Genomic DNA, 27243 nt, shown 5'->3' on the forward strand with positions numbered 1-27243 from the left:
TGGTGAAAGGTGAAAGCTTAGTCTGTCCCAGGAGAACCTTAAAGAAACACCAACTCCCTCTACTTCCACCACTGTGCTGCTGCTTCTGGCCTTTTTGAATGCCCAGATAGGAAAATGGCAGTGGCGGCTCTTTAGCATGTCCCTGCCTTGGTGGGGACAGCAGAGGTAATTGATGTTTCTTCTACAGTAGGCCCTCCGCAGTTGGACTCTTCGCTGCCTGCCTGACCACCCTCAGTTGTCCACAGCTGGCCAGCTTGTCTAATCCTCCTGCTGTCCACCTTCTTTGAAAAGACAAATGGGCTGGTGAGGAAACCCACACATTTTCCTTGTCACCATCACTCCCTCCCTGCTTCCAAGGGATGCGGAGGGAGGGGGGGCAGACATTGCCTGGCAATACAGGACCCAGTACTAACCACTTGCTCCATTTTTCCTTCAACTGGCTCAGAGAAGGCAGGCAAAAGATGAGAACCCAGCTGCCGCTCCAGGCATGGTGGACAGATCCAGCAGAAGCAGTGAATGATGAAACATCAGCAGTGACGGGGAAGATTTGGTGTGTCTGCAACCAGCCCATTTGTTGTCTCCTCTTCCTCCTCCCTCTCTTCTTCTCTGAGAAGACAAGCAGGTCAACTGTGGACAAGTGAGGGCAGGTGAAGAACCCACCAAGTCTTCCTTGTCATCACTGCTGTTTCTTCAGTCATCCCTTCCACCATGTCTTGGAGGATCAGTTGGCTTCTTGGCTTTTACATGCCTTCTCTAGCTCTGCTTCAATACCAGCCCACCCATTCCAAAGTAAAAAGAGAGAAGAGGTGGTTGTTGTTGTTTCGTTCTGGCTCACCCAGCAAGGACTAAACTCTTGCAGCTTCGTCCATGTCAAGAGACACTGAAAGAAACACTCACCTCATTTATTCTCTCTGCTTGGCGAGTAAAGCCACAAAAAAAGATGCTGAAGAGCAAAAAGGGAGTAGTTGTTTTTTCTTTCAGGTCTAAGCTCTCAGACTCTCATAGCTTAATCCTTTCCTAGAGAGCCTGAAAGAAACACCCAACCCATCCTATTTGCTATCCCTGCCGTAGCAGGGAAGCCCCAAAAGAAATGTCTCCACCATTTTTTCGAGGAACCATGACAAAAGGCCAGAATCAGCAGCATGGCACACAGAGGTACCACAATGACCTGTGAATCATTGACCCAGTTTTGGAGGGGGTCAATTTTTAATCATTTTTAAAACTTGTACACAAATATATATGGTAATTTCCTAACCTTTTCGGTTTGCTAGTTCGGGGATAGACACGGGGAGGTGTTAAGTTTTCAGTAATAGTTTGGGTAAAATAATAACAGTGAAAACATAGTCACAAAATACTTCTAGTGTATGACTAGGTTCACATCCCTTCCTCCTCCTCCTCCTTCATTCCCAAAGAAATCTAAACGTGTGTTTTATATGTGTAAATAATATTGTGAAGTGGGGGTTGCAGCTTCACTGGGATTACATTTACCAAGCTTCAGACTGAATTATATAGGCTAGGCTATAAATCTTATAAGATAAAATTTCCACTGTAAATTCCCACACAGAAATACTACAACATGCAGCACTAAAATATTGCTTCTTTAAGGCATACAAATATGACATACAAAGACATACAGAATCTCACATTCAGTTGTTTAGTTTCCAAACTTTACATTGGAATATTCAAGAACCCTTTCAAATTTGAGTTCTCTTTAAGGTGACTTCAATGGCAAGCCAACTCCCCTTTGAACATTTCACACTTTTAGAAGTGTTTAACACACACACACACACCTCTATCCTGCCCTATATAATAAGATTGCTCATCAGCTTACAATAAAATCAGTTTAAGTAATTTAATATGGTAAACATTCTAACAAACACGCTAAACAGTTGAATAATTTAAAAGGTAAATAATTTTTAAAAGTTAAACCATCTAAAACCTTGTCCACATACAAACAAGGTTGAAACTTAACTTGGCCCCAGAATGAGACCAATATCAGCACAAATGAAGGCTCCAAGGGAAGGACTGGGATGCCACAGTGAAAAAGACCCTCTCCCACTCCTGCACACAATGGATTGTTCCCTCTGGTGGAATACAGAGGAGGGCCCCTATATATATATATATGTGTTAGGGGTTATGTAGTAGACTCTACCTTTTTGCACATAGCTAGGCTTGCCATAACCCGGTGGGAGGCGTGACTCCCCCGCTTTCTAGGGGGCGTTCCCGGTCACGTCACGCCCTTGGGTGGCTGCCCGGCTCCTGGCCCTGCTGCATCCCTATATTGTGATGGGCTGGAGCTGGCAGGGGAGGGCTCTGCTGCTCTGCCTTGCCCCTATTGGCCAGCCCTCCCAAGGAGCAGGCTTAGTCAGGCAGGACAACAAGGCGTGAGGAGGAGGAGCAGGGCCAGGCAGGTCGGCAGCAGCAGTGGCCCCTGCCCATCCAGGCAGGCCGCTGGGAGAGGGGAGGAAAGGGCCCTGGCCTCTGGGGCAGCCCAGCCAGGGGAAGGAAAGGGCCCTTTCCTGGACCCCCTGCCCCCCAGCCCTTCTCCTCCTCCTCCTGCTCTTGCAAGGAAGGGGCTCTGAAGCGCCAGGAGAGCTGCCTCACTAAAGGGGAGGGGCGCCTCAGGGACCCAGCCGTCGGAGAGGAAGAGGAGGAAGAGCCTCGGCATTTAGACTCAGAAGAGGAGGAAGGGGCTGGCACCCGGGAGAGGCAAGAGGGCACCTTCCAGGCCCCTCCTGGGCCCCAGGCTCCCCCCAGAATCGCCCCCATCAGACATTGGAAGCCCCCTCCCTAAGGTCCCCCAAACACACACCCCTCTCCTCTCTAACCCTCTCTCTGACTCCCTCTCCCCCTGTTACCCCACTTTAACTGAGCCTTCTCTAACCCCCTTCTATCTACCTCCTTCTCTCCATCTAAACTCCCTTCCAACCCCTCTCTATCTACTCCCCACTCTCTCTAACCCAGTGATCCCCAAACTGTGCTCTTGAAGGAATTTTGGACTTCAGCTCCCAGAATCTCAGACTATTGAGTAACATGTCTGAGGCTTCTGGGAGTTGAAGTCCGAAATCTCTTAAAGGACACAGTGGGAACCACTGCTCTAACCACCTTATTTAATAATAATAATAATAATAATAATAATTATAATTATTATTATTATTATTGGATTTATTTATATACCACCCAATCACTGGAAATCCGAGCGGTTTGTGAAATTAACAGCCAAACTACACAGGCAAATCAGCTCCTGGCACTGAACAAGCAGAGCTCTGCTCTGGAGCCACAACAAACTACATTTCCCAGAATTCCATAGCATTGATCCAGGACAGTTAAAGTACTGTCAGACTGGGTTATTTCTGCAGTGTGTATGTAGTCTGAGAGCCCTGCAGAGAGAACAACTCTGGTGCTTTAGAATTTAAGCCCATCTATCCCCTCTCTATCTATGTTCCTTATTTAAGTCTCTTCTAAGCCCCCCTCAAACCCCTCTCTATCTTACTCCTCTTTATCTAACCCTAATCCCCTCTAGGTACCCCATCTAGCCCTCCTTCTATAGCCCCCTTTCTCAAACCCCCTTATTTAACCCCCCTTTCTGTTTAATCCTATATATTTTTTTAAAAGAAACTAGCAATTTTCATGTCCTCCATTTTTATAAAAGTGTCCTACATTTGAAAATGTTGTCCTACATTTGTCCTACATTTGTCCCGGTTTAGAGGTCCTGACTTATGGCAACCCTACACATAGCATTAACTGCACCAGACTTGTGACAATCCTGGGAATGGCCTAACAGATATAAATATAGGCTATTTTTCCAATGCTGAGGAAGAAACACCATGGTTCTACTACATAACCACAAGGTCCATCTTGTTTAAATATTCTGCTCTTATGAAGTGCAGTGGAGGAGTCATGGGAATATCAACCCAAGGCCCAGTTTCAGATATCCTCTGGTACAGAATCCTGGAGATGAAGCATTGCCTCAATTGGTCTGCAAGAGCACTGGCATGGCCTAGAAAGGACGCCAGTACTTTGTTCAGAAACATAGCTTTATTTGCTACTACCTGTGCACACATGGTAGTGTTTTATTTTTTTTAGTATCATTGTATCCTTGCTAGTCAAAGTAGCCATATTGGGGGTTAAAGCACTGATAGGCAACACATGGCCCCTCGAGGCCTTTTATGCAGCCTCCTGCATGCTTGCCCTTGCATAAAAACTTGTTGCCAAATTTCAGCAGCAAGCAAGCAGAAATAATTGTTTTCCGCATCAGAAAAGAGGGATTCCAACATTTGCCACCAAATTTTGTTGGTGGCAGAGATATGTCTACTTTAAAACAATGTAAGCCACTCTGATACATATTTCTTTCCATAGTGTAGTGCTACAAAATGGAAGGGACAAACATAGTTGTGTTTGAAAAGTGTGGGTAATACTAGGGAGGCCTTTTTATCTATCTAGTAGAGAGGATACTGCTTGTTCTGATATTATATCCAGACACACATAAAAATGGTTTTTATATTTAATAAATCAGAACCCCATCAATACTGCACTATACCCACATTTAAAAGGAAGTACTGCCATTGATTTCCATACATTCATGTGCTTCCTGTTGCTGGAAGGGGAACTGTAATGGGTGTACTCTGAAATGCACAATATCTGCTTTAAGAAGAGATTACAAATCAAGAGGAAAGCCATTAAACTCTATCCTCCACTCTCAGTTTTAATTGCTGAGATAGCCAGCACCCCACTTGTCTCTCAGCAAAGCTTTCAATTTTAGCTCCACTGAATAATTAAGAGAGGTAAGTTACCACTTGTGATTAAAGATGTAGTTGACTGAAACTCTCACTCTTGGAGAAAATGAATGCAGAAGCATACACTGTACCGTGAGCATACTGTATTGGCAAGTCCTTATTGTGGTATCCCAGCAGTCCGCCCTGCCCCATATTAGTTAATGGCAATGAGCACCCATGGAAAAGCTGACAAGGGCACATGTATATCACCACCCAATGGCACCCATTCAGCTCCCTCACGGATGGGAAGGGCCAACTGTATAGATTTTAAATGAGAAGGACAACACAGTTTTTGTCCCCTCTCAGTCCCCATCTAATTAAAGCAAGGATTCCAAAAACTGCATTAAAATACCATCTAGACTTGCAATGTTAGGCAAGTGAATTTTATGATTCACCTTCCTTTGGCTTTGAAAGGCACCAGATACCATCTGATCTTGGAAGCTAAGCAGGGTCAGCCCTGATTAATACCTGGATGGGGATTACCAACAAATGCCAGACGCTGTAGGCTATATGTATTTCAGAGGAAGGAACTGACAAAACCACCTCTAAGTACTGTAAGTCGCCAGGGGACTGAAGGCATATACATACACAAGATGGGCTATAAGAAATGTAAGATCCCTTCATAGATGTTTCCTCAACAATGTAACTGGAAATGAGAGAAACTTTTCAATAATTGATCCTGTTAGATCCAAAGAAGAGCAAGGATGCAGGGTAGTTTCAAGCCTCAAGAATTTGGGGGCTTGTTTCATTACTACACCCAATATCAGGTCAAGAGTCAGGGCATGCTGAGTGCCCACCCTGCAATCTAGTAGTTGAATGTTAATATTTTCATACCTAGGTGTTTTGTCTGAATTTAATATTCATATGCACAGTATTCCTTTTTATGTTCCAACTTGAATAACTCTAGATCAGCTCTGGGGTATAACTTTGTACTCAAAGTGCCTACATAAACAAGCAGATTATTTTATTAAGTGTTAAAATACAAGCAGTGAATCTTCCCCTATCCCCCTCTGCTGGCCTCCCTAACAATTCTAAAATTACATTGTTCATACATGTTTGTGGGAAAAATAGGCTGAAAGTGGGTTTAACTATATAGCCTTGCCTTGGGATGAACATTCCCATGAACATTCTAAAATAGGATGGTTGGAAGGGAAGAAAGAAGAGAAAGGAATTCCCCTGTTCTGAAAATCTTTAATTGAAAGCACTAATTTGACTTATGTCCTGCTAACCATCTTTATTTTAGTCTCGGACTAACCCACCGTCCTTGTCCATCTAATCTGTCAGGATCTCAGAATTGGCTATCCTGGTATGCTTGACAGTGGTCATCTCAAGATCTGGAGGGGTAGGGGAGAATTTGCAAAAACCTTGGTCAGAAAATATGATCCTCACTATATACTCATATCTGCCAGTGCAGATAAGGAGTGCATCCCTAAACTAGCAATTGCCCCACAAACACCCTGGGCTTCACCCAGTTCCCACTGAAAGATAAGCTACCCTGAACCGCCTTTCCTCAGAAAAAGTTCTCCCTTATTGTTTGAATAGCCCAATGTTCCTCTACCAGACCAGATCTGGGTAGTGCATATTCCATTATTTAGCTCACATTGAGCATGTAGCAGTTGAAGTCTAAAGCATCAAAGTAGACTTTGCTGGCAATATCAGTGATGAAATTGCAAGCTAAGATGCTGTCTTCATGGAAGTGGGAAGTCCCCTTTTGTTACATCAGTGCACAGCCAGTTTCTGTCACATGTCAAGTACAGTCAGACTTTCATATCTGCGGAGGGTCCATTTCGGACCCCATTCCCGTAATTACAAAAAAATAAATAAATGTGGGACCTCAAGTACATTTGTCCCTAATGGTGACATGACCCTCCCAAGGCCACTACTGCAATCGTGTGTATGTGCCACCATTTGGGACAATGGCTCGCTGTCTATGGATGCTCAAATCCATGGATGGCAAGGTCCCAATGGATCTTCAAATGTTATGTAAACCTTCCTCTTTCATATGATGCTATTTCATATACACTGGTCCCCCGGGTTACGAAATACCCAGGTTACGAAATTTTCGGGATACGAATAAATCCCATAGGGATTTATTGCTTCGGCTTACGAAGGTTTTTTCGGGTTACGAAAAAACCCTGCCGCTTTTTTCAATGGAGCCGCGGCGCAGCCGCGGCTTTTCCCCATTAGCGCCTATGGGCTATTCGGCTTACGAAGTATCCCGGGTTACGAAAGCGGCGGCGGAACGAATTAATTTCGTAACCCGGGGTACCAGTGTACTTGGTGCAAACATGATCTCAGATATACAACTTCAATTAATCAACCAGCAAACCCAAAACTGGGCAATGAGAATGCCAACCTCTTTAAAATTATGTTCTTGGACTTAATTGTTAAGAAAAGGATTATTTAGCATGTTCAAAAATATTTTCAAAATCAATGAACTAATGGAAAATCAAGGTTGTCACACAAATGAGTACAAAGATATTCATAAATATTTTAAAACAGTACTAGACTGTTGTATACAGTGTATTCTGTAAATCTAGCTTGCATTCAAGGATTTCCTGCATATGTATTAATCTCTAGTTCTATGTCAATAAATATTTTAGTTTAGTTTTATGACTATTCCTAACAGCTTGTGCTTATTCCCTAAATATGGCCTAACAGTCAAGTTAATTTAAATAAATAGAACTACTATGGTTGAGTCTCCCAAAATCATGCTTACATCTAAATACTTTTATGCAACTGTATCAGGTTTTTGTTTCTGCGGGCTCCAATATTTCACTTCTGTTCTAGTACTTCATGTTTCCAGATGAAATCATTCTGGTTCAACAAAACTTTTAACTAGCTTTAGGTTTTTCATCAGAGTGGAGTATGATTCAGGACAAGCATGACTCTCCTTCTCTCCCCAGTATATGATTTCTTCCCTTTTCAGCATTAGGCACAGTATAACACCACATTTTTGCTGAAATTAATTTTAACCATGGCTAACTTTAAATTAGACATACAAGCACGATTAACATGCAGGGCAGGGCAGTGACTTATGGATCACTACAATACTGCAATAGCAACATAGGCAGAAATAAACATTACAAGTTCTTTACGAAAAAACTCACTTTTAGCCTTACAAAATCAAGAATAAGAATCCCATTATTTAATCAGAAGCAAAAGAAAAATCAAGTTCAGTGTTAACGCAGAAATTGAATCCTGTGACTGCATACTGCTCACAGTTTAAGCTGAACTGTGCTGGATTTTCTTTTTATTTTGCATACAAGGCACTAGATCAATTGCCATGCTTATGTTTCCCAGGACTACATTTCCTGCCTTAAAAGCACAAATTGGTGTCATGACAGAAGAACACAGCAGGAGTCCATCTGCACAGCCAGCACTAGTGATGACAAATACAGTCGGGTAGTTATTGCTACTCTGAAGTCATTGATAATATTTCATAAGAAAGAACTGTCTGTGAAAAGGAGATAAAACTGATGTTGCAGAGCAATCTTTGAGAACCATATGGCGCAAAATAATGTATTTGGATTTGTTGCGCTTGTTCTCATTGCTATACATGGATGAGCACTGGAACCAAAGTACAAAGCAGCTCATTAAATGTTCTCTTGCTCAGGGAATTAAAAAAACATTAAGAAAAACACTCTTTGAGAAGCAATTCCAAAAGCGCATGTCTTTCCACCCACCTAACAGTACATTCATGTGCATCAAAGATACATCAGTGCTTGGTTTTAAAACACTGCAGAAGAGCTGGTATAACAGCATAATGGCCAAACTGGTTGAGTGTACAAGTACTGTATGAGAGATAAGAAAAAGTGGAGTCCCCCATTTAAATCTTACTTCAGCCCGAACTCCCTTGGGTGGTTTTAAGCAAGTGAATTAACCCTTAGGTTCTCAAGATGATAATGATAATGGGCTAGGGCCTAGGCTGTTTCAGGATTACTGAGATAGCACATCGAGAAAAGAAGGGTGGAAGAAGGGAAAAAAACAATCTCATGGTATCTTTATGGCTAATCAAATTATTTCAGCTGAAGTTTCCACAGCTCATTTTTTTGAGATTTGATTAGCAAACAACATAGAGAAGATCAGTGAAACTGGAAGAAGCACTGAACTATTGAGACTGGGAGTCATCTGAGTCCTGAAGCCACAACTCACATGGTTCCTGGAATGAGAATGCTTGTCTTTTACACATCCATGGCCATGAGGCGCTTGAAGGAGCTTTCTTCCATTTCTTTAATCACCTGCAGCTTGCTCTCCCATTGAAATATGAATAAATTGTGACTAAGCATAATGTTTGTTGTTAACTGCCTTTGCCTCGATCTCGACCCATGGTGAGACATCTCCAGGCCCCCTGGTCCTATACTGCTCTGTCCAGCTCCTACAAACTCATATTCATGGTCTTTAATTATGTCCATCCATCTAGCCTGTGGTCGTCCTCTCTTTCTACTTTCCTCCACCTTTCCTAACATTATTGTCTTTTCTAACAATTCATGCATCTTCTTTCTTGATTGCCCAGCTCTCACATCCACACATAGTAACAGGAAATATAATGGCTTGTATGATTCTGACTTTTGTGCTGAGTTGTATGTCTTTGCATTTCAGGATCTTTTCTAGTTCTTTCATAGCTGCTCTCCCAATTCTTAATCTTCTTTTGATTTCCTGGCTGCAGTCCCCATTCCAATCAATGTTTGATCCCAGATATGATAACACTTTTACTATTTCTGTTTCCTCATTGTCTAGTTTGAATGTGTGTAAGTTCTCTGTGGTCATTATTTTTTACTTTCTTTATGTTCAACAGTAAGCCTGCCTTTGCACTTTCATCTTTGATCTTCCTTAGCAGTTGTTCCAGGTCTGTGAAGTTCTCTGCTAGTATTGTGGTGTCATCAGCATATCTTAGACTGTTGATATTTCTTTCTCCTATTTTCACTCCTGCCTCTTCCATGTCCAAGCCTGCTTTCCTTACAATATGTTCTGCATACAAGTTGAATAGGAAGGGTAATAGGATGCAGCCTTGTTTGACTCCTTTGCCAACTGGGAACCATTCTGTTTCTCCATGTTCTGGAGAAAGTAGCCTTTTGTCCTGAGTAAAGATTACTCATTGGGGACTATCAGATGTGTTGGCACTCCCATGTCTTTAAGGGCGTTCCATAACTTTCATGATCTATGCACTCAAAGGCTTTGCTATAGTCTATAAAGCACATGCTGATTTTCTTTTGAAACTCATTGCTATGCTCCATTAGCCATAGTTTATTTGCAGTGTGATCCATGGTGCCTCTTCCTTTCTTGAATCCTGCTTGGACCTCTGGGATTTCTCTGTCCATGTATGGTTGGAGCCTATGTTGCAAAATTTTGAGCATGATTTTGCATGCATGGGACATTAGTACTATGGTTCTATAGTTGCTGCAGTCTCTTGTGTCTCTTTTTTTTTGTGGACTGGGATGTATATTGATAGCTTCCAATCTGTAGACCATCATTTTGTTTTCCATATCTGTTGACATATGTTGGTTAGCACTAGAGTTGACTCACAGAAAAGTGGGATATAAATGAATGTAGTTTGTTCTACTGGACTATCATCTGTTCCTGGAGTACTGTTTTTTGCAGTTCTTAGTTGCACTTGCAAGTGTGTTTTCCTTTAGTTTCTATCTCTCTCTCTCTGTTAGTGCTCTTGTCCTGCCTGTGTGACACTTTTGACATCTCCTCATAGGATTTTCTAGGTGGTGGTGGTGGGGAGTTACACAAGGAGAACCACCTACACCTCCCTGTGTACAATGCTGACAAGTGTTAGCTATGATGTCACTGCTGTTCGTTACTTTAGAGACACCTACCACTACACTGCAGCTGCCCAGTACAGTAATTGTTTTCCTATGTCATTCTCCCTCCCCCCATTATTGTTGAATTGATCATTCCCTACCCTTTTCACTTCTTTTCCCTACAGCCTCATGTCCTTCTTTATTTTAGTATGTCATCTGTCTTCTGGCCCTTGTTTGATTTTCCTTGTCTGTCATTTCCATTTTTTTCCTCTCCTCCCTCTGGAAGGTGGCGGGGTAAGCTGAGATGGTCTGTGCCAGGGCTGAGATGGACTCACGTGGCTGGGAGGAAATTAGATTGAGTCTTCCCCCCCCCTTGCTGCTTCATTTAGAACAAACCAGTTTATTATGCTAGCTTACATTCATTAACCACAGTTAAAATTAACCAGTATTCAGGTGATACACTAGACTGCAGTTAAAATGAAATGAAAATGAAAGCTTCTAGGCACAGTAATGGGGGAGTATGCAAGCTCAGGATGGGGTAGGGAGTTCATAGGATCACAGAACTTTATGGTCCCTTGTTTTTTTTCTATTTCTTTCTGTTTAATTAATACTTGTAGCTTTTTATATTTCTATAGTCACCATAAGAATCTGAAATATTCAAACTAAATTTCTCTACCAGATCTTGAGTAGAAAGTTTTTAATTAAAATATAGACACACACAATCAATTCTACAGCTTTTTTCTCCACTATAACAAGGAACAACATCATATTTATTTTAGACTTAACCAAGCAGAATATCTACCACTCAGAAAAACCATAACTACGTACTTTAATGCTTTTGTAACTTATGTACAAATTACAAAAGCAAGAAGTTGTTTTTACTGATTAATAAATAGCATAGTATTCACGAAGAAATTCATACACAACACACACACACACACACTTTCCATATCAGAGCAAATGGTGGTTACTGCAAACTAGCCTACAGGAAAATGAAAACACCAAGATGGAATGGATGAGCCTACAGTCAAAGTTTCATCATGCCCTTTCACCTAAGCATATCATAGGAGGGTTCTACGTAACAGACAAGCATACTGGCATTACATAACCATTTCAGCTCTATTTATTTCATTCTAATAAGTCTAACTCCATTTTCTTTCAGTAGAAAACAAAGCAGCCAGCACGCATATAATGAAAAGCAGTGCAGTAAAACCACCAACACAAAATGCAGTGACAGAATCCATAAAGCTATTAAAAAAAAACATGAGACCTTTTCACACATTGTGCAGTAGTAAACAACCTACACTTGCTTTTCTGGTACAGTCTATAAGAAACAATGACTGATTTAGACTCTCTAGCAGGTACATCTGTGTGATACATGTCTCCAGCCATAACACTGGCACACTGTGCACACTTGCATTTGAAATGGAACAGACCTCTCACAAGGATCAAGAATAAAAGACTACTTTTGGTGACTATTTGGATCCAGAAGAATTGTATTACACTCAGAGCTCAGCATCTGCAGGCCTTGGAAAAGGCACCATGCTGTCTGCGAGATTCTGTGAACTTTAGTTCAAAAAAGTTAACTTCACCAAATGTAGAGAAATTGCATTTCAGCCAGACAGCATCATGCTACCTGCCTTGCACCCGTTGTCCTGCCAAAGCCTTTTCTCTTCATTTATTTCCTGAAAATTGTGTGGTCAAAGATGGCACACATACCCCCCCCCCCTCAAATAAACATAAAATCAGTGAGGAATTTACTTCAGTTCTGAAGACAAATTTGCTCACCTAGATTGACTAGCTATTGGAAAATATAGTTCCAGTATTTGTATAATATGATTCTGTTGATTCAGCATGGGCCTTGGCACTACAAGCTGCAAATCTGAAGCCAGCCTTGTTACTATCTGATCCCTTCTCATCTCTTCAAAGCAACTTCCTTCCTGGCATTAACCATTGCATACAAACCAGAGATTTCCTCTTAAGCCTGGGTTGAAGGCAGAGTTGGCAAGTTGTGGTTAAAAGGAAACTTGATTGTGTTAGCTGTGGTTTACATTTGTGCATAGGTAATGCTAAATCATAGCTAAGGCAAGGAAGGTAATTCAGAAGGTGGGAAATGTACCTGAGTCAGAGGAAGAGACAGAAATTTTTATTTATGAGGCTTACTCCCAAGCTGCAAACCACAGTTCATTGGTAAGCAGTACTACGTCTACACTGGGACAGTATCAATTTTAAACCACCAGCACTTTCACTATATTCACTAGTAAATGCAGCTAGCCTTGCACAGTTTGATATACAAAGGGTTTCAAGAGAAGTTATGCAGCTGTCAGAATTATACTTATCCTGCCTACATGAAGCCACCATTTCTGGGATCCCTAGGGATACATGTCACCACAGTGCATCCCTACATTGCCAAGGGAGGGGTATGAAACTTCATGACCTAAGCTGCCAACAGCAGGAGAGAAGAATCAGCCCTGTATCTCTGGCTTCCCCCTGGCTATGCACTTGTTGGGGAAGATGGTACTGCAGGATCCAAACACATGGAAGCATTAAAATTAATGCATTAAAAACCCTAGGCAAACACGTCTGAGGTTTCCTCAGTATACATACCCAGTTTCAAAGAATTAGGTCTTGTGTTCTTGCAACTATGGCTCTGACAGGCAGCAATCCCCATTTATATATTATAAATGGTTTATGATGATGCCACAGGCTTGAACACACAAGTCTTAGTAAAAGAGGCTTTTTTGACAAACAAATGCAATTCAGGCTGTTCTGCTAATGAAAACTGAATCAGCCATAATTGCAACTTTAGGCAACCACTCAGAAAAGAACCTTAAAAATATTATGGAGGAAGGTTATAACAGGCATTTAAGCAAGCCACGAGAGATCTCTTCAGTTGCTACTTGAGAAACATTTCATGATTATTAGCAGTCTTGCAACAGTAGTGTTGAAAGGGACCTGCATCAGCACAACATGGTGGTCTTGAATACTTGAAATACTCAATGTGATCAGAATATGAGACAGGACGTGGAACCAGCTCAGTAAGTATTTGTCAATAAGGGTTCCTGATACTTGCCATCTCCTAGCTCTGCACAGGTTTCCTTTACACAAACACTCATGATTTTCTTTATACATTTGATCATAACAGAATCAAATGTATATTAACCTGACAGTATCACATATTAAAGATCTACATTCAGAATTAACAATTTAAAATACCAAATAGGTTTGTCTATACAAAACTAAAACAAAACACACAAAAAGAGTGAAGGACATCAGGCTTCAAATCCAAGTTTCCCTGAAAACAGAAGCCCTTCTTCTATAAGCCAGTGGCATCAGTCATCATTATCTCATCATCGTGATGCATGTATACACAAAATATATGGGAAGAAAGAGATCTCATTGCTGCTAGGATTTGCACGCATCTTGTTACCTTGGAATGACACGAGTGCATTACAAGCATTCAGGAAGCCTTTCCAGACATCTCATTAAGACAGAGGTGCTGACTGTTTATTTTCTGTCATGGTTTTCACAATTTGCACAAAATACAGAAACAGAACTCTTGTCTCTGCGCAAAACCAGTGACTTTCCTCTTTGAGACACCAAATACACATAAACACACACTAAGAACAACAGAACAACCTGACTGCTCAAAAGACACAAAAGCCACCCAAATGCTATGCTTTTAGTAGTTCATGCAAAAAGCATCACTTATCACATTTTATTATACTGCTCAGAAATGTGCAAAATGTTGCCCGCCGCCAAAAAAAGACAAATTCTCTCAGAGAACAACAGAAGTCTTATGGTATCTTGCACTGATGAGAGAGTGGGGAAAATCCTTTAACACCAAGTCAGGATTTGGATTTTTACCCCCACCCTGACATTTTTTTTTTGTCACAAATACACCCTGCTCTTCTTTCAATAAGCTCCAAGAGACATGTATATAGGTGTGTGTGTGTATGGATGGTTCTCAAGTGGTCTCTCATCCAGGCAGTTTCAAGTTGGAATGTGACAAAATTCAACCACCAAAGCAGACGTAGTAAATCATCCCATACCTATTTCACATCAGACAGGAAATTCTCTTGGCCAATAACCTACTTGCCACAAACACAGGTCTTACATCTATGGCTGTATTCACTGTCCTCAGCCAATGTATAATCCAACATTGCTACTTCAAAAACCTTTTACCATTGACTAATTACTAATATTTGCATTCTTCCTTTCCACAAAAGTAAGTGAGAATGTGCCCATCAGACAAATCATTTGTAGCATAAGCCCACAATCCAGAAATAAAAAAATTACTGAAACATTAGTTAACAACCTTAACATATTCCTATTGAACTTTGTACTCCACAAAACCTAAACTGACACTCAATTCAACCAAAATGTACAAAATACATCATGCAAGCTTTCAAAGCTCCACTGGATTCTTTATCAGGCAAAGGTGTTAAAATCATAGAGGTGAAGATTTAAAAAGCAGTTCACAAGCCTACATTTCACAACAAAGGTAAGACATTTTCATTGGGACTACATTGTTTTTTTCAGATGCAGAAACACAGAGACTTGAGAAATTAAATGTTTTCTGCCTAAGAAAGAGGTAGGCAGTCTCACACAGGACAGAAACAGCAGGGATCTCAAGGAAAGTTACTTCTTCTGTTACTACTGGAGTTGAAATTTTATTGCTTGGCTTTTATGACTCTTTGTTTCCCAGAGCCCACATGGCCAAAGATAGGAGTGACCTCTGCTGATATCATTCTAACCTAGACCATCTTAACATCTGGACAACAAGAAAAGCAACATCTTGACATGTACGCCTATGACTCCAAAATTGTCATTTGCCCCCCTTCTCCTGTAGTATTTTAAATAGCTTTGTCTGACAAAGAAGCCAATGGAGCTTTGAAAGCTTGCATGATGTATTTTGTGCATTTTTGGTTAGCACAGTTTTACTGTTCTGTGGATTTTGGATGTTATATTTTGTTATATGACCAACACTGGTACTCCTGGGGTATGTTTCCTATGAACTCAGATCATCTGCTCTGCCGGGAGGCAATGACCTGTGGTGAAATACCCAGAATTGGGACTACAATTTGACACTTCATCTTGCAAATAGAAATGATGAGCACAGAAAAGGCACTGTGAAACAAATTAATAAAACTACAAAATTAGAGGCCAGATGAAAACCACTAGCACTATTTAAAAGTGGAAAAGATTTGCTGCATGTACACCTGTCCCTCCATATTCGCTGGGTTGGGGTACAGGACCCTCATGAATGTGGAAAACCCACAAATAACAAAACACAATGTTTTTACCTGAGAGAACACCTCTCTAAGAATCTCTAGGTCCTCCCATGCAACTCTGTGATCAAAATCTGCCAGACGTTCACCACAGAATTGCACTGGAGGAGCTACCAATGCCTAGTGGAGTGTTCTCTCTAGGAATCTCTAGGTCCTTCAGTACAACTTTTGGTTAAAGTTGACCACAGAGTTGGCTGGAGGGCCTAGACATTCCTAGAGAGAACATATTAATAAAACCAGTGAATAATCAAATCCGTAAAAGTGAAAGCTGCAAATGTGGAGGGACAGGTGCATATCTGTTGAAGAGTAACAGTAGAGTGATGGAAAGGGTAGAAGGCTGAACCGCCAAGGAAAAAGTTATAGTTCAGAGCATTACGCATGTAACATTTCTATTTTTCTTTTTCCGTATCAATTTGGTGGCCAAAGATAGAGGGTTCCAAGGAGTATTCTACCGTTTACACACCATTTATGCAAGGAACTGGCAAGGCCACCATCCAAAATGAACCACCAGTGTTACTGTGAGCAGTGCTAGGAGCATCAAGTTCCTCTTTCAAGATGCTCCCTACCATTACCAATCATCTTCTTAAAGGCCCAACAACATGTTTTCAATCACCCCCACTGTTCTCTGAATGCATTTTTAAAAAAAATCACAGCTGCATGTTTAATTCTCAAAGGAGTTTCCCTCTTCTCTGCGCATCCTTTACAGAAATAAAGATTTTTATCCTTGCAAACCAATAAGTTTAGTAAGAAATGCATACTGACCAGGATTAAATCATTCACCTTAACAGGATTTGATATGAGGGTTGGAAGACAATAGATGACTTTGAACAAGTCACACACTCTCAGCCTCAGAAAAAGGCAATGACAAAAGCCCTCTTACCAAATCTTGCCAAGAAAACCCTGTGATAGCTTCATAAGTCGAAAATGAGGTGGGAGCAGACAACAACAACAAATAAAGAAGCCAAATATTAAGAGATGCAATTGACCAGCATCCACCTAAGAATGCATCTCAGGCATATTCATGCTGCCTTTATTTACTCAGGATAATATGTAACCTTATACACACTTAACAGAGAGTAAGCCCTACTGAATACAATGGGATATACTTCCAGTCAACAGAAAAGGGTTAATAAATTCAGTTAATCATTAAGCTTAAGAAAACTCCTAATTGTATTTACATAAAAAAGGCAAATCACTTAACTATTATGTTAAAAGGCCATTTAAATTTTAGTTAAATGCCAACACCAAAAACTTTACCAGAGTGAAACTGAGGAGGGGAGAAGGGAAGCCATTGGGGTTACACTCTCTTCACCGTGTTCATCCCTGTTTTGGTCTGGGGTAAAGGAAACAGCTTCATCATCATCATTATTATTATTATTGAAAAATCCATTCCTCATTTAGTTCACCAAATCCTCTCCTTTTGCTTTTGTTTTCTTCCTTCCTTATAATCTCATGTGCCCCTTCTTCCCAAGTTTATCTTATTGAGTCCCGCATGAATCCCAGAAAAAAGTCCTGAAACATAAGTTCTTGAAATTCCAATTTCCTGTGACAGATGGGGTGATTCTGTGGGGTGCTTGGTAGATCATGTGGATACAAACAAAACCACCCCCTACTAAATTGTCCTTAGTATGCCTTGGCTTATAATCGATTAACTTTCAAATGAAGTAAACAATCATATTCTAACCATAACACTAAAATAAGTGATTTTGATCTTGTGAGTTAAACACAATCAGTTCTTCAGGGGGGGGGGACTAACAAAAAAAGTTGTCTTTTGCATTAATTCATTAAAACAAATAAATAAATAATTCCAAGTAAAGCAATTAAACTAAGTTTAATTAAGTTGAGCCTTCCATTATAAAATTTCCAACATAATTTATTTCAAGAAGTTAGTTCCTATTTCTCCTTACTTCTAAGCAGATATATAGAGACTGCACTGTTAATTATGGTGTAGCTCAAGAATTGCTTATACTTATACATGGACTTCTATAACTCACCTTTTAGGTCATGTTCACCCAACTCTAGTTATTCTGAGAATATCAAACAACCTTCTGACACATTTTATAGCCGACCTGTATACACACGTTAGCCAACCTAGCTGACTATGTCACCAGTGACACAGTAGTGACACAAGTGTTACATTCTTTCCTAGGCACTTACATGATGATTCAAAAGATCTTCATATCTAGCAAAGCCCTTAAGGCTGGTAATCTTCATGGCATAATTTACTTTTGAAGACTGTCACTAACTGTTTCTAAAGAGGAAACAAAATGTAATGCTACCAGCAATGAGTTAACATATCCAGAGGACCTTTGAAAGCTTGCTTCCCGTATTTTGTGCATTTTGGTTGACCCAGTAAAGATATTGCTGTGTTGTGGATTTTGTATGTTACTGTGCACAGCAGCAATGAGTTAATTTAGTACAGTACTTATAAGCAAGTACATTAAAATCATTTGAGAACCTCAGTTTTTTTCCTACTCTACTAGTATTTAAGTGGTGCATTGGTAACAGAAGGCTGTGTGCTGAAGACTTAATGCTCCAATTCCCATTCAACCTTGGTTAACTTAATCCTCCAAAGGGAACTGTCTTGCTTACTTCATTGTTGATTAATGTAACAGGATACAGGAAGTTACACAGGTTAGTATTTAAGCACATGGAATCCAGTAACAAATATTGAAGTCAGAAATGTGCAATTGGGCAACAGTATTTAAACTATTAGCAGCAATAATACTGAGTAACACTGAGTGTGCAAATACTGTTAAGAAAAGAGTCTTCAGCTGTGGTAATAAATTTTTCATTTCATTGTGACAAGTCACATGAAAATGGGATGTACTGAAAAGTCAACATTTGGCTTCTAAAAAGCCAAAGAAGTAGCCACTCATCTATACTGTAGCTCAGGTGAAGACACAAATCCCAAAGCATTTTGGAAACCAGTACTTATCTCCCAGAGATGATGGTGAGGATATTTATATCCTGCTTTTTTCCAAAATTGGGACTCAAAGCAGCTCACAATTTAAAAGGACAATACCACTAGAAACATACAGAGTGCACTAAAATATAATTAAACTTCTTACAATACTGGACCGTAATAAATTATGACTGACTGATATTAAAACAATCCATACTTAAGTTAAAAGAATAAAATACAATTACAAAGAGAAAAGGCTATTTAAATAGCTCATATAAGGCTCATATAGGGAGATATGGTCTGTCAAATAGCTTGGACATGAGCCATATAGAGCTTTATAACCAGTACTTTGAATTATGCCCAGAAACAAACTGGCAGCCAGTAGAGTTATTTCAAGAGGGGCATTGTGTGTTCTTTAACCTGGCCCAGTTGACTGCAGCTCTCTGAACTAAAGTTTCCAAGCACTCTTCAAAATTAGGCCCAAGTACTGTATGTTACAGCAGTCCAAACATGATGTAACTAAGGCATGTACCACTGTGGCCAGATCATGTGTCTCAAGGAACAGGCACAGTATGTCCAAAAGTACTCCTGGTCACTGCAGAAACCTGGGCCTACAGACAGGTTCAAAGCTGAGTCCAGGAGTCCCTATTCTCTAAGTTGCCTCCCAACTGACCAGGATCACTTGAGTCTTATCTGGATTAAGTTTCGATTTGTGTGCCCTTATCTAATCCACCACTGATGATAGACATTGGTTTGGGACCAGAAAATCCTCCTTGGATTGGAGTGGAAAAGAGTAATAGAGTTGAGTCACCCACATATTGATGACTGCACCCAATACCCCAGACAACCTCTCCCAGCAGTTTCATGTATATATTGGGGACATGAGAGAACCGTGATGACTCCTATAGGCCAAGGACCACAGGGATTGAACAGGACAAAATAATAGAATCACAGAATTAGGCTACTCAATCCAGCCTCCTGCAGAGTCCCCCAGCATTACCTTTCAGGTTCACCCCTGCAGGAAGAAACAGAACCATTGTAAAACCATGGCCCGTTACACACGGGCTTAAAAGTACGCGCAGAGCGTGTGTGCGCGCACAAAATAACAGCGGCTGTTCCACACGGCCGCCGTCATCGATACATCATGGCCGCGCCGCCTCCAAACGAGGCGGCGCAGTTGTGACATATCGGGGTCGTGGCAGGGCGCCTAGGGCGCCTTTTCCACGACCCTGGAAGGAGCTCCATTTCGGAGCTCCTTCCTCGTTTGGTCCGCTGGGCGCAGCCTTCAGACGGCTGCGCCCAGCGGACCAAAGGAGAAAGGGGCCTTCTCCCTGCCGCCGCGGGGTGTCCTTGGGGCTTGAAGCCCCAAGGACACCCCTTTCCAGGCTGCGGGGAAGGGGCCTTTTGCCGCTTCCCCGCAGCCTGGAAAGCGGCGGATTGGGGCCTCAGCGGCTGCCGCTCTAGCCACTGAAGCCCCGATCCAACGGGGAAAGGTGCGCCTATAGGCCGCCCCTAAGGGGCGGTCTGTAACGCGCCCATGTCTCCAAGTTGGAATCCAGTAAGGCGGTCCAGAAGAATACCATGATCAGTGGTATTGAAGGCCACTCAGAGGTCCAGAAGAACCAATAGGGGCTCTCTCCCTCATGTAGTTCCCTGCATAGTGACCAAAGCTGTTTCTGTCCCATAACCAGGCCGGAAGCCAGATTGAAATGGATCTAGATAATCCGTCTCATCCAGAAATCCCCAGAGCTGGGAGGTCACCACAGACTCCCAATAGCTAAGGTTTGAGAAGTGATGCCAAAAAAGGGCTAAAGACAAGAAACAAAGGCAAGAATATTAAACTGCACTTCACTGTTTTTAAATTTTGAGCCTAACATAAATTACTAAATTTGTGGATACTAATATTAAAATGCAAATATTGGAGGGGGCAGGGATGTGTGGCATTTACTATAGAAATAATATTCACATAGTACTGTATTGGGAAGTTATGGCCTAAACACCCTAAAGACATCAGATCCCCTCTGATCTTGGAAGCTAAGCAGGTCGGCTTTGTTTAATACTTGGATGAAAGACTGCCAATGAATACCATGTCCTGTAGGCTATATTTCAGAGGATGAAACTGGCAAAACCACCTTTGAGTATTCCTTGCCTATGAAACCCATAGAGTTGCCACAAGGCAATAGGTGACTTGAAGGCAACATACATACTGAACTGAAAGGCTGGCAATCCCGATTCAGAATTAGTAAATGTTTACCATGTCTAGGAGTAGAAAGAAGTATTTTCACTACAGCAAGCGTGGGAAATATGTGGCCCTCCAGATGTTTTGGAGTGTTTTCGTTGTGTGCCTTCAAGTCATTTCTGACTTGTGACAACCCTATCATGGGGTTTTCTTTGCAAGTGTCTTCAGGGGACGGTTGTCATTGTCATCCTGAGGCTGAGAGTGTGTGACTTGCCAAAGGTCAACCAGCAGGTTTCATGGCCAACCCAGGATTCAAATCCTGGTCTGCAGAGTCTTATTACAATGGTCAAACCACTATACCATGTTGGCTCCTGTATATCTGAGCATTTTTCACTACTGCTGGAACCTGCTGTCCAGCAACATGGGGGGGGCACATAATTCCTACTTCTCTTTTATGTTATAAACATTTACTAAAAAATGTTGCTTATAGCAGACAAATGCTGTCCTCAATCTTCCTGCTGTCCAAACTGTAACAATAAGTATTCTAAGTGAAAATAACTGAACTGCCTTTTATAACATCCACTACAGTGTATTCATCTCAAATACATTTGTATCCAAAAGGAAAAGGGACAGAGTGCCTTTCTAGCTGATGTTGGTCCCACAAAAGGATGCTTCTAAGTGTTCTAGATATTCTGTACCCCTGTGACAACTGCCAAATCTTTTGTTGTCTTCAGAGTCATAGTCCCACATTCAAATCACTGTTATTCTGTACCCTCAGGTAATTTCCAACTTACGGCGAACCTAAGGTGGACCTCTCATGGGGTTTTCTCGGCAAGTTTCATTTGAGGGGGTTTGCCACTGCCATCCTCTGAGGCTGAGAGAGTGAGACTTGCCCAAGGTCACCCAGTGGGCTTTTATGGCCGCTTGAACCCAGCCTGAAAGCGGTTACTCAGTTTAGTCCTTTCCCATCTCTATGGTACTAACCTGCTACCCTGGTGGGTTAGCAACTTTCCATAGGACTTTTGATTATCGAACTGGGGATAAATCCAAATCACACCAAATCACCTCTTGAACACAAAGCAAGCAAGACAGGAGCAGCCACCTTCCATCTTTTGTGGCCAAAATCTCATTTTTTTTGCTGCAAGGGGTCAACTGTAGCCTTGTTTTTATTTTTTACAAATCCTGATTCATCAAAGGTGGACTAGCTATGGCCCTCCAAGAGCATGCTGGGCAACAGTACCCCCACAATAACAGATGGCTGGGGCTGATGGGAGTCACAGTCAAGCAACTGATGAACATGCAGCGGTGCATGCAGGGAAAGATCTTAAATATTCTGGAACCTCTCTCTCATGTTTAGATACAAATGGCCAAGGGCAGGCGCTTTTGTAAGAACGGCCTGCTGCTCTATTTTTCTCTCCCCCATTTCCAGAAAGCTGCAGGAACAGCAGCCAACATCCTCTCCACAGATGTCTGCTTCAGACCTCCAACAATCACCCAGTTGCATGAAAAGGGGGGGAGGGAAAAGGGGAGGGAAGACCAAAATAAGAGAGAGAAAAAGTGATTCACTTCCAATTTCCAGCATGGAAGGGAGGCCTTCCTTTTGCCAAGAAGGACTATATATTTATTTTTTTAATTAATTTTTAAAAAAGCATACTGAAGCCCTATACAGACAGGCCAAAATAAAGCTGCTTCAGGTCATTTTGGAGGTATGGTGTTTCAATGATGCATGCATCCTAAGAGTCTGGAAGCTGCACTCCAGTCCTTAGGATTGGAGTGTGGCTTTGGTGCGGCTTCTGGACTCTTAGGACACATGTATCATTGAAACACCATACCTCCAAAGTGACTCGTAGCAGCTTTATTTTGGCCTGTCTGTATCAGGCCACAGAAAACAAGAAAACAGAGTACATGCTAATACATAAATACTTTGTTTTTTAAAATTGATCTCTTGCCCTCACCCTCACCCATTTACATGATCCATACCCACTCTATCCCAAGGAGGACTATTTAAAGAAAACCCACGTTCCTAATTTGACAAGGTTGCTTCAGGTCCAAACCACGCTGCACAAACCATCCAGTTTGAGACTGCTTTAACTGCCTTGGCTAGAGAATCCTGGGAATTGTAGTTTGTTGTGGCCCCAACAGAGACGACTCCAAGTCTCAACCAAAATGACAATTGAGCCAGGGCGGTTAAAGCAGTCTCAAACTGGATTATTATTATATTTATTGGTATCCCGCTCTTTCCCTAGAACTGGGACTCAGGTCCAAAACACATACAGAAATAATCCATTTTGAGACTGCATTCAATGCTTTGGCTCAATGCCATTGTAAGACATTGAGCCTTCTCTGTTAAGAGAGAGCTCTGGAGTCACAACAAACTACAAATTCTCCAGGTTCCCTAGCACTGAGCCGGGGCAGTTAATGTGGTCTCAAACTGGATTATTTCTGTAGTGTGTTTTGGACCTCAGAGTGACTTCTGCATGGTGCTTTTGGACCCAACACAGGCACTTCCTTAACTCTTTAAAAAGTGTGGAAGGAAGGAGGGAAGGAAGGGCCAGCAAATCTGTGAATGAAGCAAGCCTGAATGTGACTGGATTTATGAATGTCAAGCATAAAGAGCAGTGCTCCAAAGTGAATAAGGAAAAATAATAATACAGTAATTGAAAATGAGGCTTTGGACATACTGAGGAGCCCAAAGGGAGGTTTCTGAGGAAGGACCATGGCAAGGAATGGGGGCACTTTTGGGCACCCCGAGAAAGATGACACTGAAGGGGCCACTTTTGGGCACCCCGAGAAAGATGACACTGAAGGGGCCACTTTTGGACACCCCGAGAAATATGACACTGAAGGGGCCACTTTTGGACACCCCGAGAAAGATGGCACTGAAGGGGCCACTTTTGGACACCCAGAGAAAGATGACACTGAAGGGGCCACTTTTGGACACCCAGAGAAAGATGGCACTGAAGGGGCCACTTTTGGACACCCAGAGAAAGATGACACTGAAGGGGCCACTTTTGGACACCCCGAGAAAGATGTTTGAGGACTCTTGAGGGGAGAAGGTAAGGTGAAATGCACCCCTGGGCTCTTCCTCCCCCTGCCATTCCCTTCCTCAGGCGTTGAACTTCTTCAAATGCCCGCGTTTTGCGGGTATTTGAAGAAGTTCAGCGCCTGAGGAAGGGAATGGCAAGGGGAGGAAGAACCCAGGAGTGCATTTCACCTCACCTTTTCCCTCCTAGGTGCCAATTTCAGCCATGGCAAAGCCTATGCATGGACCTGGGGCCTTTCCCCCCAGTTGCTTCAGCCAAGGCTCCCCCCAACAACCAAGGCTCCTTCTTCCTCTCCAACTTTCTTCTTCTTCGCCTTCTTCTTGTTCCACACACAACCATGAACCAAGTCCTGCGGCCATAACAGCCTCTCTTGGCCTGAGAGGGCGTCCTTTTTCTTCCTCCTCCTCCTCCTTCTCTCTCTCTCTCTCTGTGTCTTTCTTTCTTTTTCTTTTTTTATGAATGGAAATGTGGTATGCAAATGAGACCGATTCAAGAAAAAAAAGAGAGAGAGAGAAAGAGAGAGAGAGGGGGAGGGAAAGAGAAGCAAAAAAAGGAGGGCCAGCATAGAAATGGCGGATGCAAAGGCGGCGAAGAAAACACACAGAGAGGGAAAAGAGAGAGAGAAAGGAAGGGGAAAGGAGGCGTCGTGGAGTTGAGGAGGAGCCCCAAAGAGTTGGGGGTTTTTTAGGGTCCCCCCCCAACCTAAGAGAGTTGGTTTTTATATAATCTAATACATATCCCCCCCCTCCTCCTCGGCCTGGAAAAGCGAGGGCTTTGCAATGTAATACTGTAAATAAGAATGGCAAGACCCAGAGTGTGGAGGGGGGATGATGGGAGTTGCAGTGCCACTGCGTTGCAAAGGTTGGCACCTCTCAGGAGTCCTGGGTTGGGGGGGCATCGAGAGCCAAACCTCCCCCCTTAAAAAAAACAACAACACATATCTTTCCCTCTCCAGAGTTTCCCCCCCAACCAGATGTTTGGCATCCATTCCCTCCAAGTCCCCCCTCCTCACTCCTTCCTTCCTTCCCTCTTTTCCTTTTCTCCTTTCCTTCCTTCCTTTTCTCCCTTCCTTCCTTCTTTCTCTTCTTTCCTTCCTTCCTTCTCTCCCGTCCTTTCTTCTCTCCTTTCCTTCCTTCCTTCCTCTCAAGGCCTTCACCAGAAAGGAGGACCATCTAACCACAATGGAGGACACTCCAGTAAGAAAATAAAAATATCAAACTGGAGGAAATCGCCCCCCCAAAGAAAAGCCAAACGCTCTCTCGCTCTCTCTCTCTCTCCTCCTGGAGCCTCCTGCTCCTGGGCCACTGCTCCCCGATGGAGGAGGTGCTGCTGGGGGGCTCTCCCAGAGGCTGCAAGCCAAGCGTCCTGGCCAAGGAGGACTTACTCGTCTGGGTGGTGGTTTTCTTCGGTCATTTTCTCCTCCTGGCAGCTCATCCCCCGCCGCGGGCAGCCGGCCTGCGCCTCTTCATTTTTCCCTGGAGCTTTACATGGCGGGGAGAAAGCCAGAGCCCCAAGCCCACCCCCTAAAGAAAAGTGGGGAGTGGGTGGCTGGGCTGGAGGCCTCCTTGGGCTGCTCCTTCTTGGAAGGGATGGGGAGGGAAGCCTTGGAGCTGGGGGTCTGCTAAGGCCTCCTTGGCTGCAGTTGTATAGGGAAGGAAGGAGGGAGGAATGGGGATCAAGGGGTTTGCAGTGGGGAGGCTGCCCAGAGGGGGCTCAGCGGGCAGGAAGGCACCTGGGGGGTGCCTCTGCTTTGGCCAGCAGCAGCTGGAGGCCCCTTCCGAGCCCCATCGCTGCCTTTACTCCATGTTGGATTCTTGCAGCAGCCAAGAAGAGCAGAGGAGGAGGAAGCTGGGCGGAAGCGATGACGTTATCCAAGCAGCCCAGCTGCTTTGGGCAAAAGTGTGTGTGTGTGTGTATGGGGGGGGGGGATTGAGAGAGACTGAGAGGGAGAGAGGCAGGCCAGGAGCCAGCCAGTCTCCTTCCCCTCCCTGCCTGGGACTCAAGATGGTCGAGAGCCAGACAGCCAAGCAGCAGCAGAAAGAGAAAAAGAAGGAGAAGGAGAAGGAGGAGGTCTGGTTTTGCAAAGGCGTCTCCTTTCCCTCCTCCTCCTCCTTCCTTCTCCTCCTCCTCCTCCTCCCAATCTCCATGGCCCCAGGGAATGCTTCCTTTGGGGAACACGATCCCAAGCTCCCTGGGCTGCTTGTTGGCCCTGCTCCTCCTGAATGACCGGGCCTCCTCCTCTCCCCAGGACCTGGGCCCTCTGCCCAGGAGGAACTTCAACACTCCCTCCATTTTGAGCAGGAGGCAGAAGCATGGATTGACACCTGAGTGTCCTTCTTTTCCATGAGTGTCCTCCTGTTCCATGATCTTGCCTTCTCTCCAGGAGGGATTCCAAAAGGTCTTCCATTTCCACCTTCTGCCCAGGAGGAACTTCAACACTCCTTCCATTTTGAGCAGGAGCATGGATTGACAGTGTCTTTAGCTCAGGATGACCAGGTGTCCTCCTTTTGCAGGACTTGGGCCCTCCATTTCCACCTTCTGCCCAGGAGGAACTTGAACACTCCCTCCATTTTGAGCAGGAGCATGGGTTGACAGTGTCTTTAACTCAGGATGACCAGGCATCCTCCTTTTCTTGGACTTGTCTTCCATTTCCACCTTCTGCCCAGGAGGAACTTCAAGATTCCCTCCATTTTGAGCAATATGCAAAAGCATGACTTTACACTTATATCAATGTTTTTAGCTCAGGGAGGCCAGGCATCCTCCTTTTCTAGGACCTCGCCTCCATTTCAGCCTTCTCTCCAGAAGGGATTCCAAAATGTCCTCCATTTTGAACACCACTAAGAAGCATGGATTAACACTCTTAGGAGTGTTTTTAGTTCAGGTTGACCAGGCATCTTCCTTTTCCAGGACCTGTGCCCTCCATTTCCACCTTCTGCCCAGGAGGAATTTCAAAACTCCCTCCATTTTGAGCAATATGCAGAAGCACGGCTTTACTCTAATATCAGTGTTTTTAGCTCAGGGGGACCGGGTGTCCTCCTTTTCCAGGACTTGTCCTGCATTTCAGTCTTCTCTCCAGGAGGGAATTAAAATTTCCTTCATTTTGAGCACCACTAAGAAGCACGGATTTACATTTTTATGAGTGTTTTGAGCTCAGGGTAACCAGGTGTCCTCCTTTTCAAGGACCTGGCCTCCATTCCAGCCTTCTGTCAAGGAGGGATTCCAAACAGTTCTCCATTTTGAGTATGGCTAGGAAGCATGAATGTGCATTTGTACGAGTGTCTTGAGCTTTTGTTTGGAAA

At 43.0% G+C, this 27243-nt stretch overlaps 1 protein-coding gene across 1 annotated transcript in view; it reads right to left on the reverse strand.

Moving 5' to 3' along the window:
* SPRED2 (sprouty related EVH1 domain containing 2) overlaps nucleotides 1-25961 on the reverse strand; it is a 96567-nt gene extending 70606 nt beyond the window's left edge. The window contains exon 1 of the mRNA XM_042445316.1: nucleotides 25329-25961. Coding sequence (XP_042301250.1) covers nucleotides 25329-25378 — 50 coding nt within the window. The 5' untranslated portion in view covers nucleotides 25379-25961. The remainder of the gene's footprint in view (nucleotides 1-25328) is intronic.
* Between the last annotated feature and the right edge of the window lie 1282 nt (nucleotides 25962-27243).

This window comes from Sceloporus undulatus, chromosome 1 (assembly GCF_019175285.1).
Source record: "Sceloporus undulatus isolate JIND9_A2432 ecotype Alabama chromosome 1, SceUnd_v1.1, whole genome shotgun sequence".
Lineage (NCBI taxonomy): Eukaryota > Metazoa > Chordata > Lepidosauria > Squamata > Phrynosomatidae > Sceloporus > Sceloporus undulatus.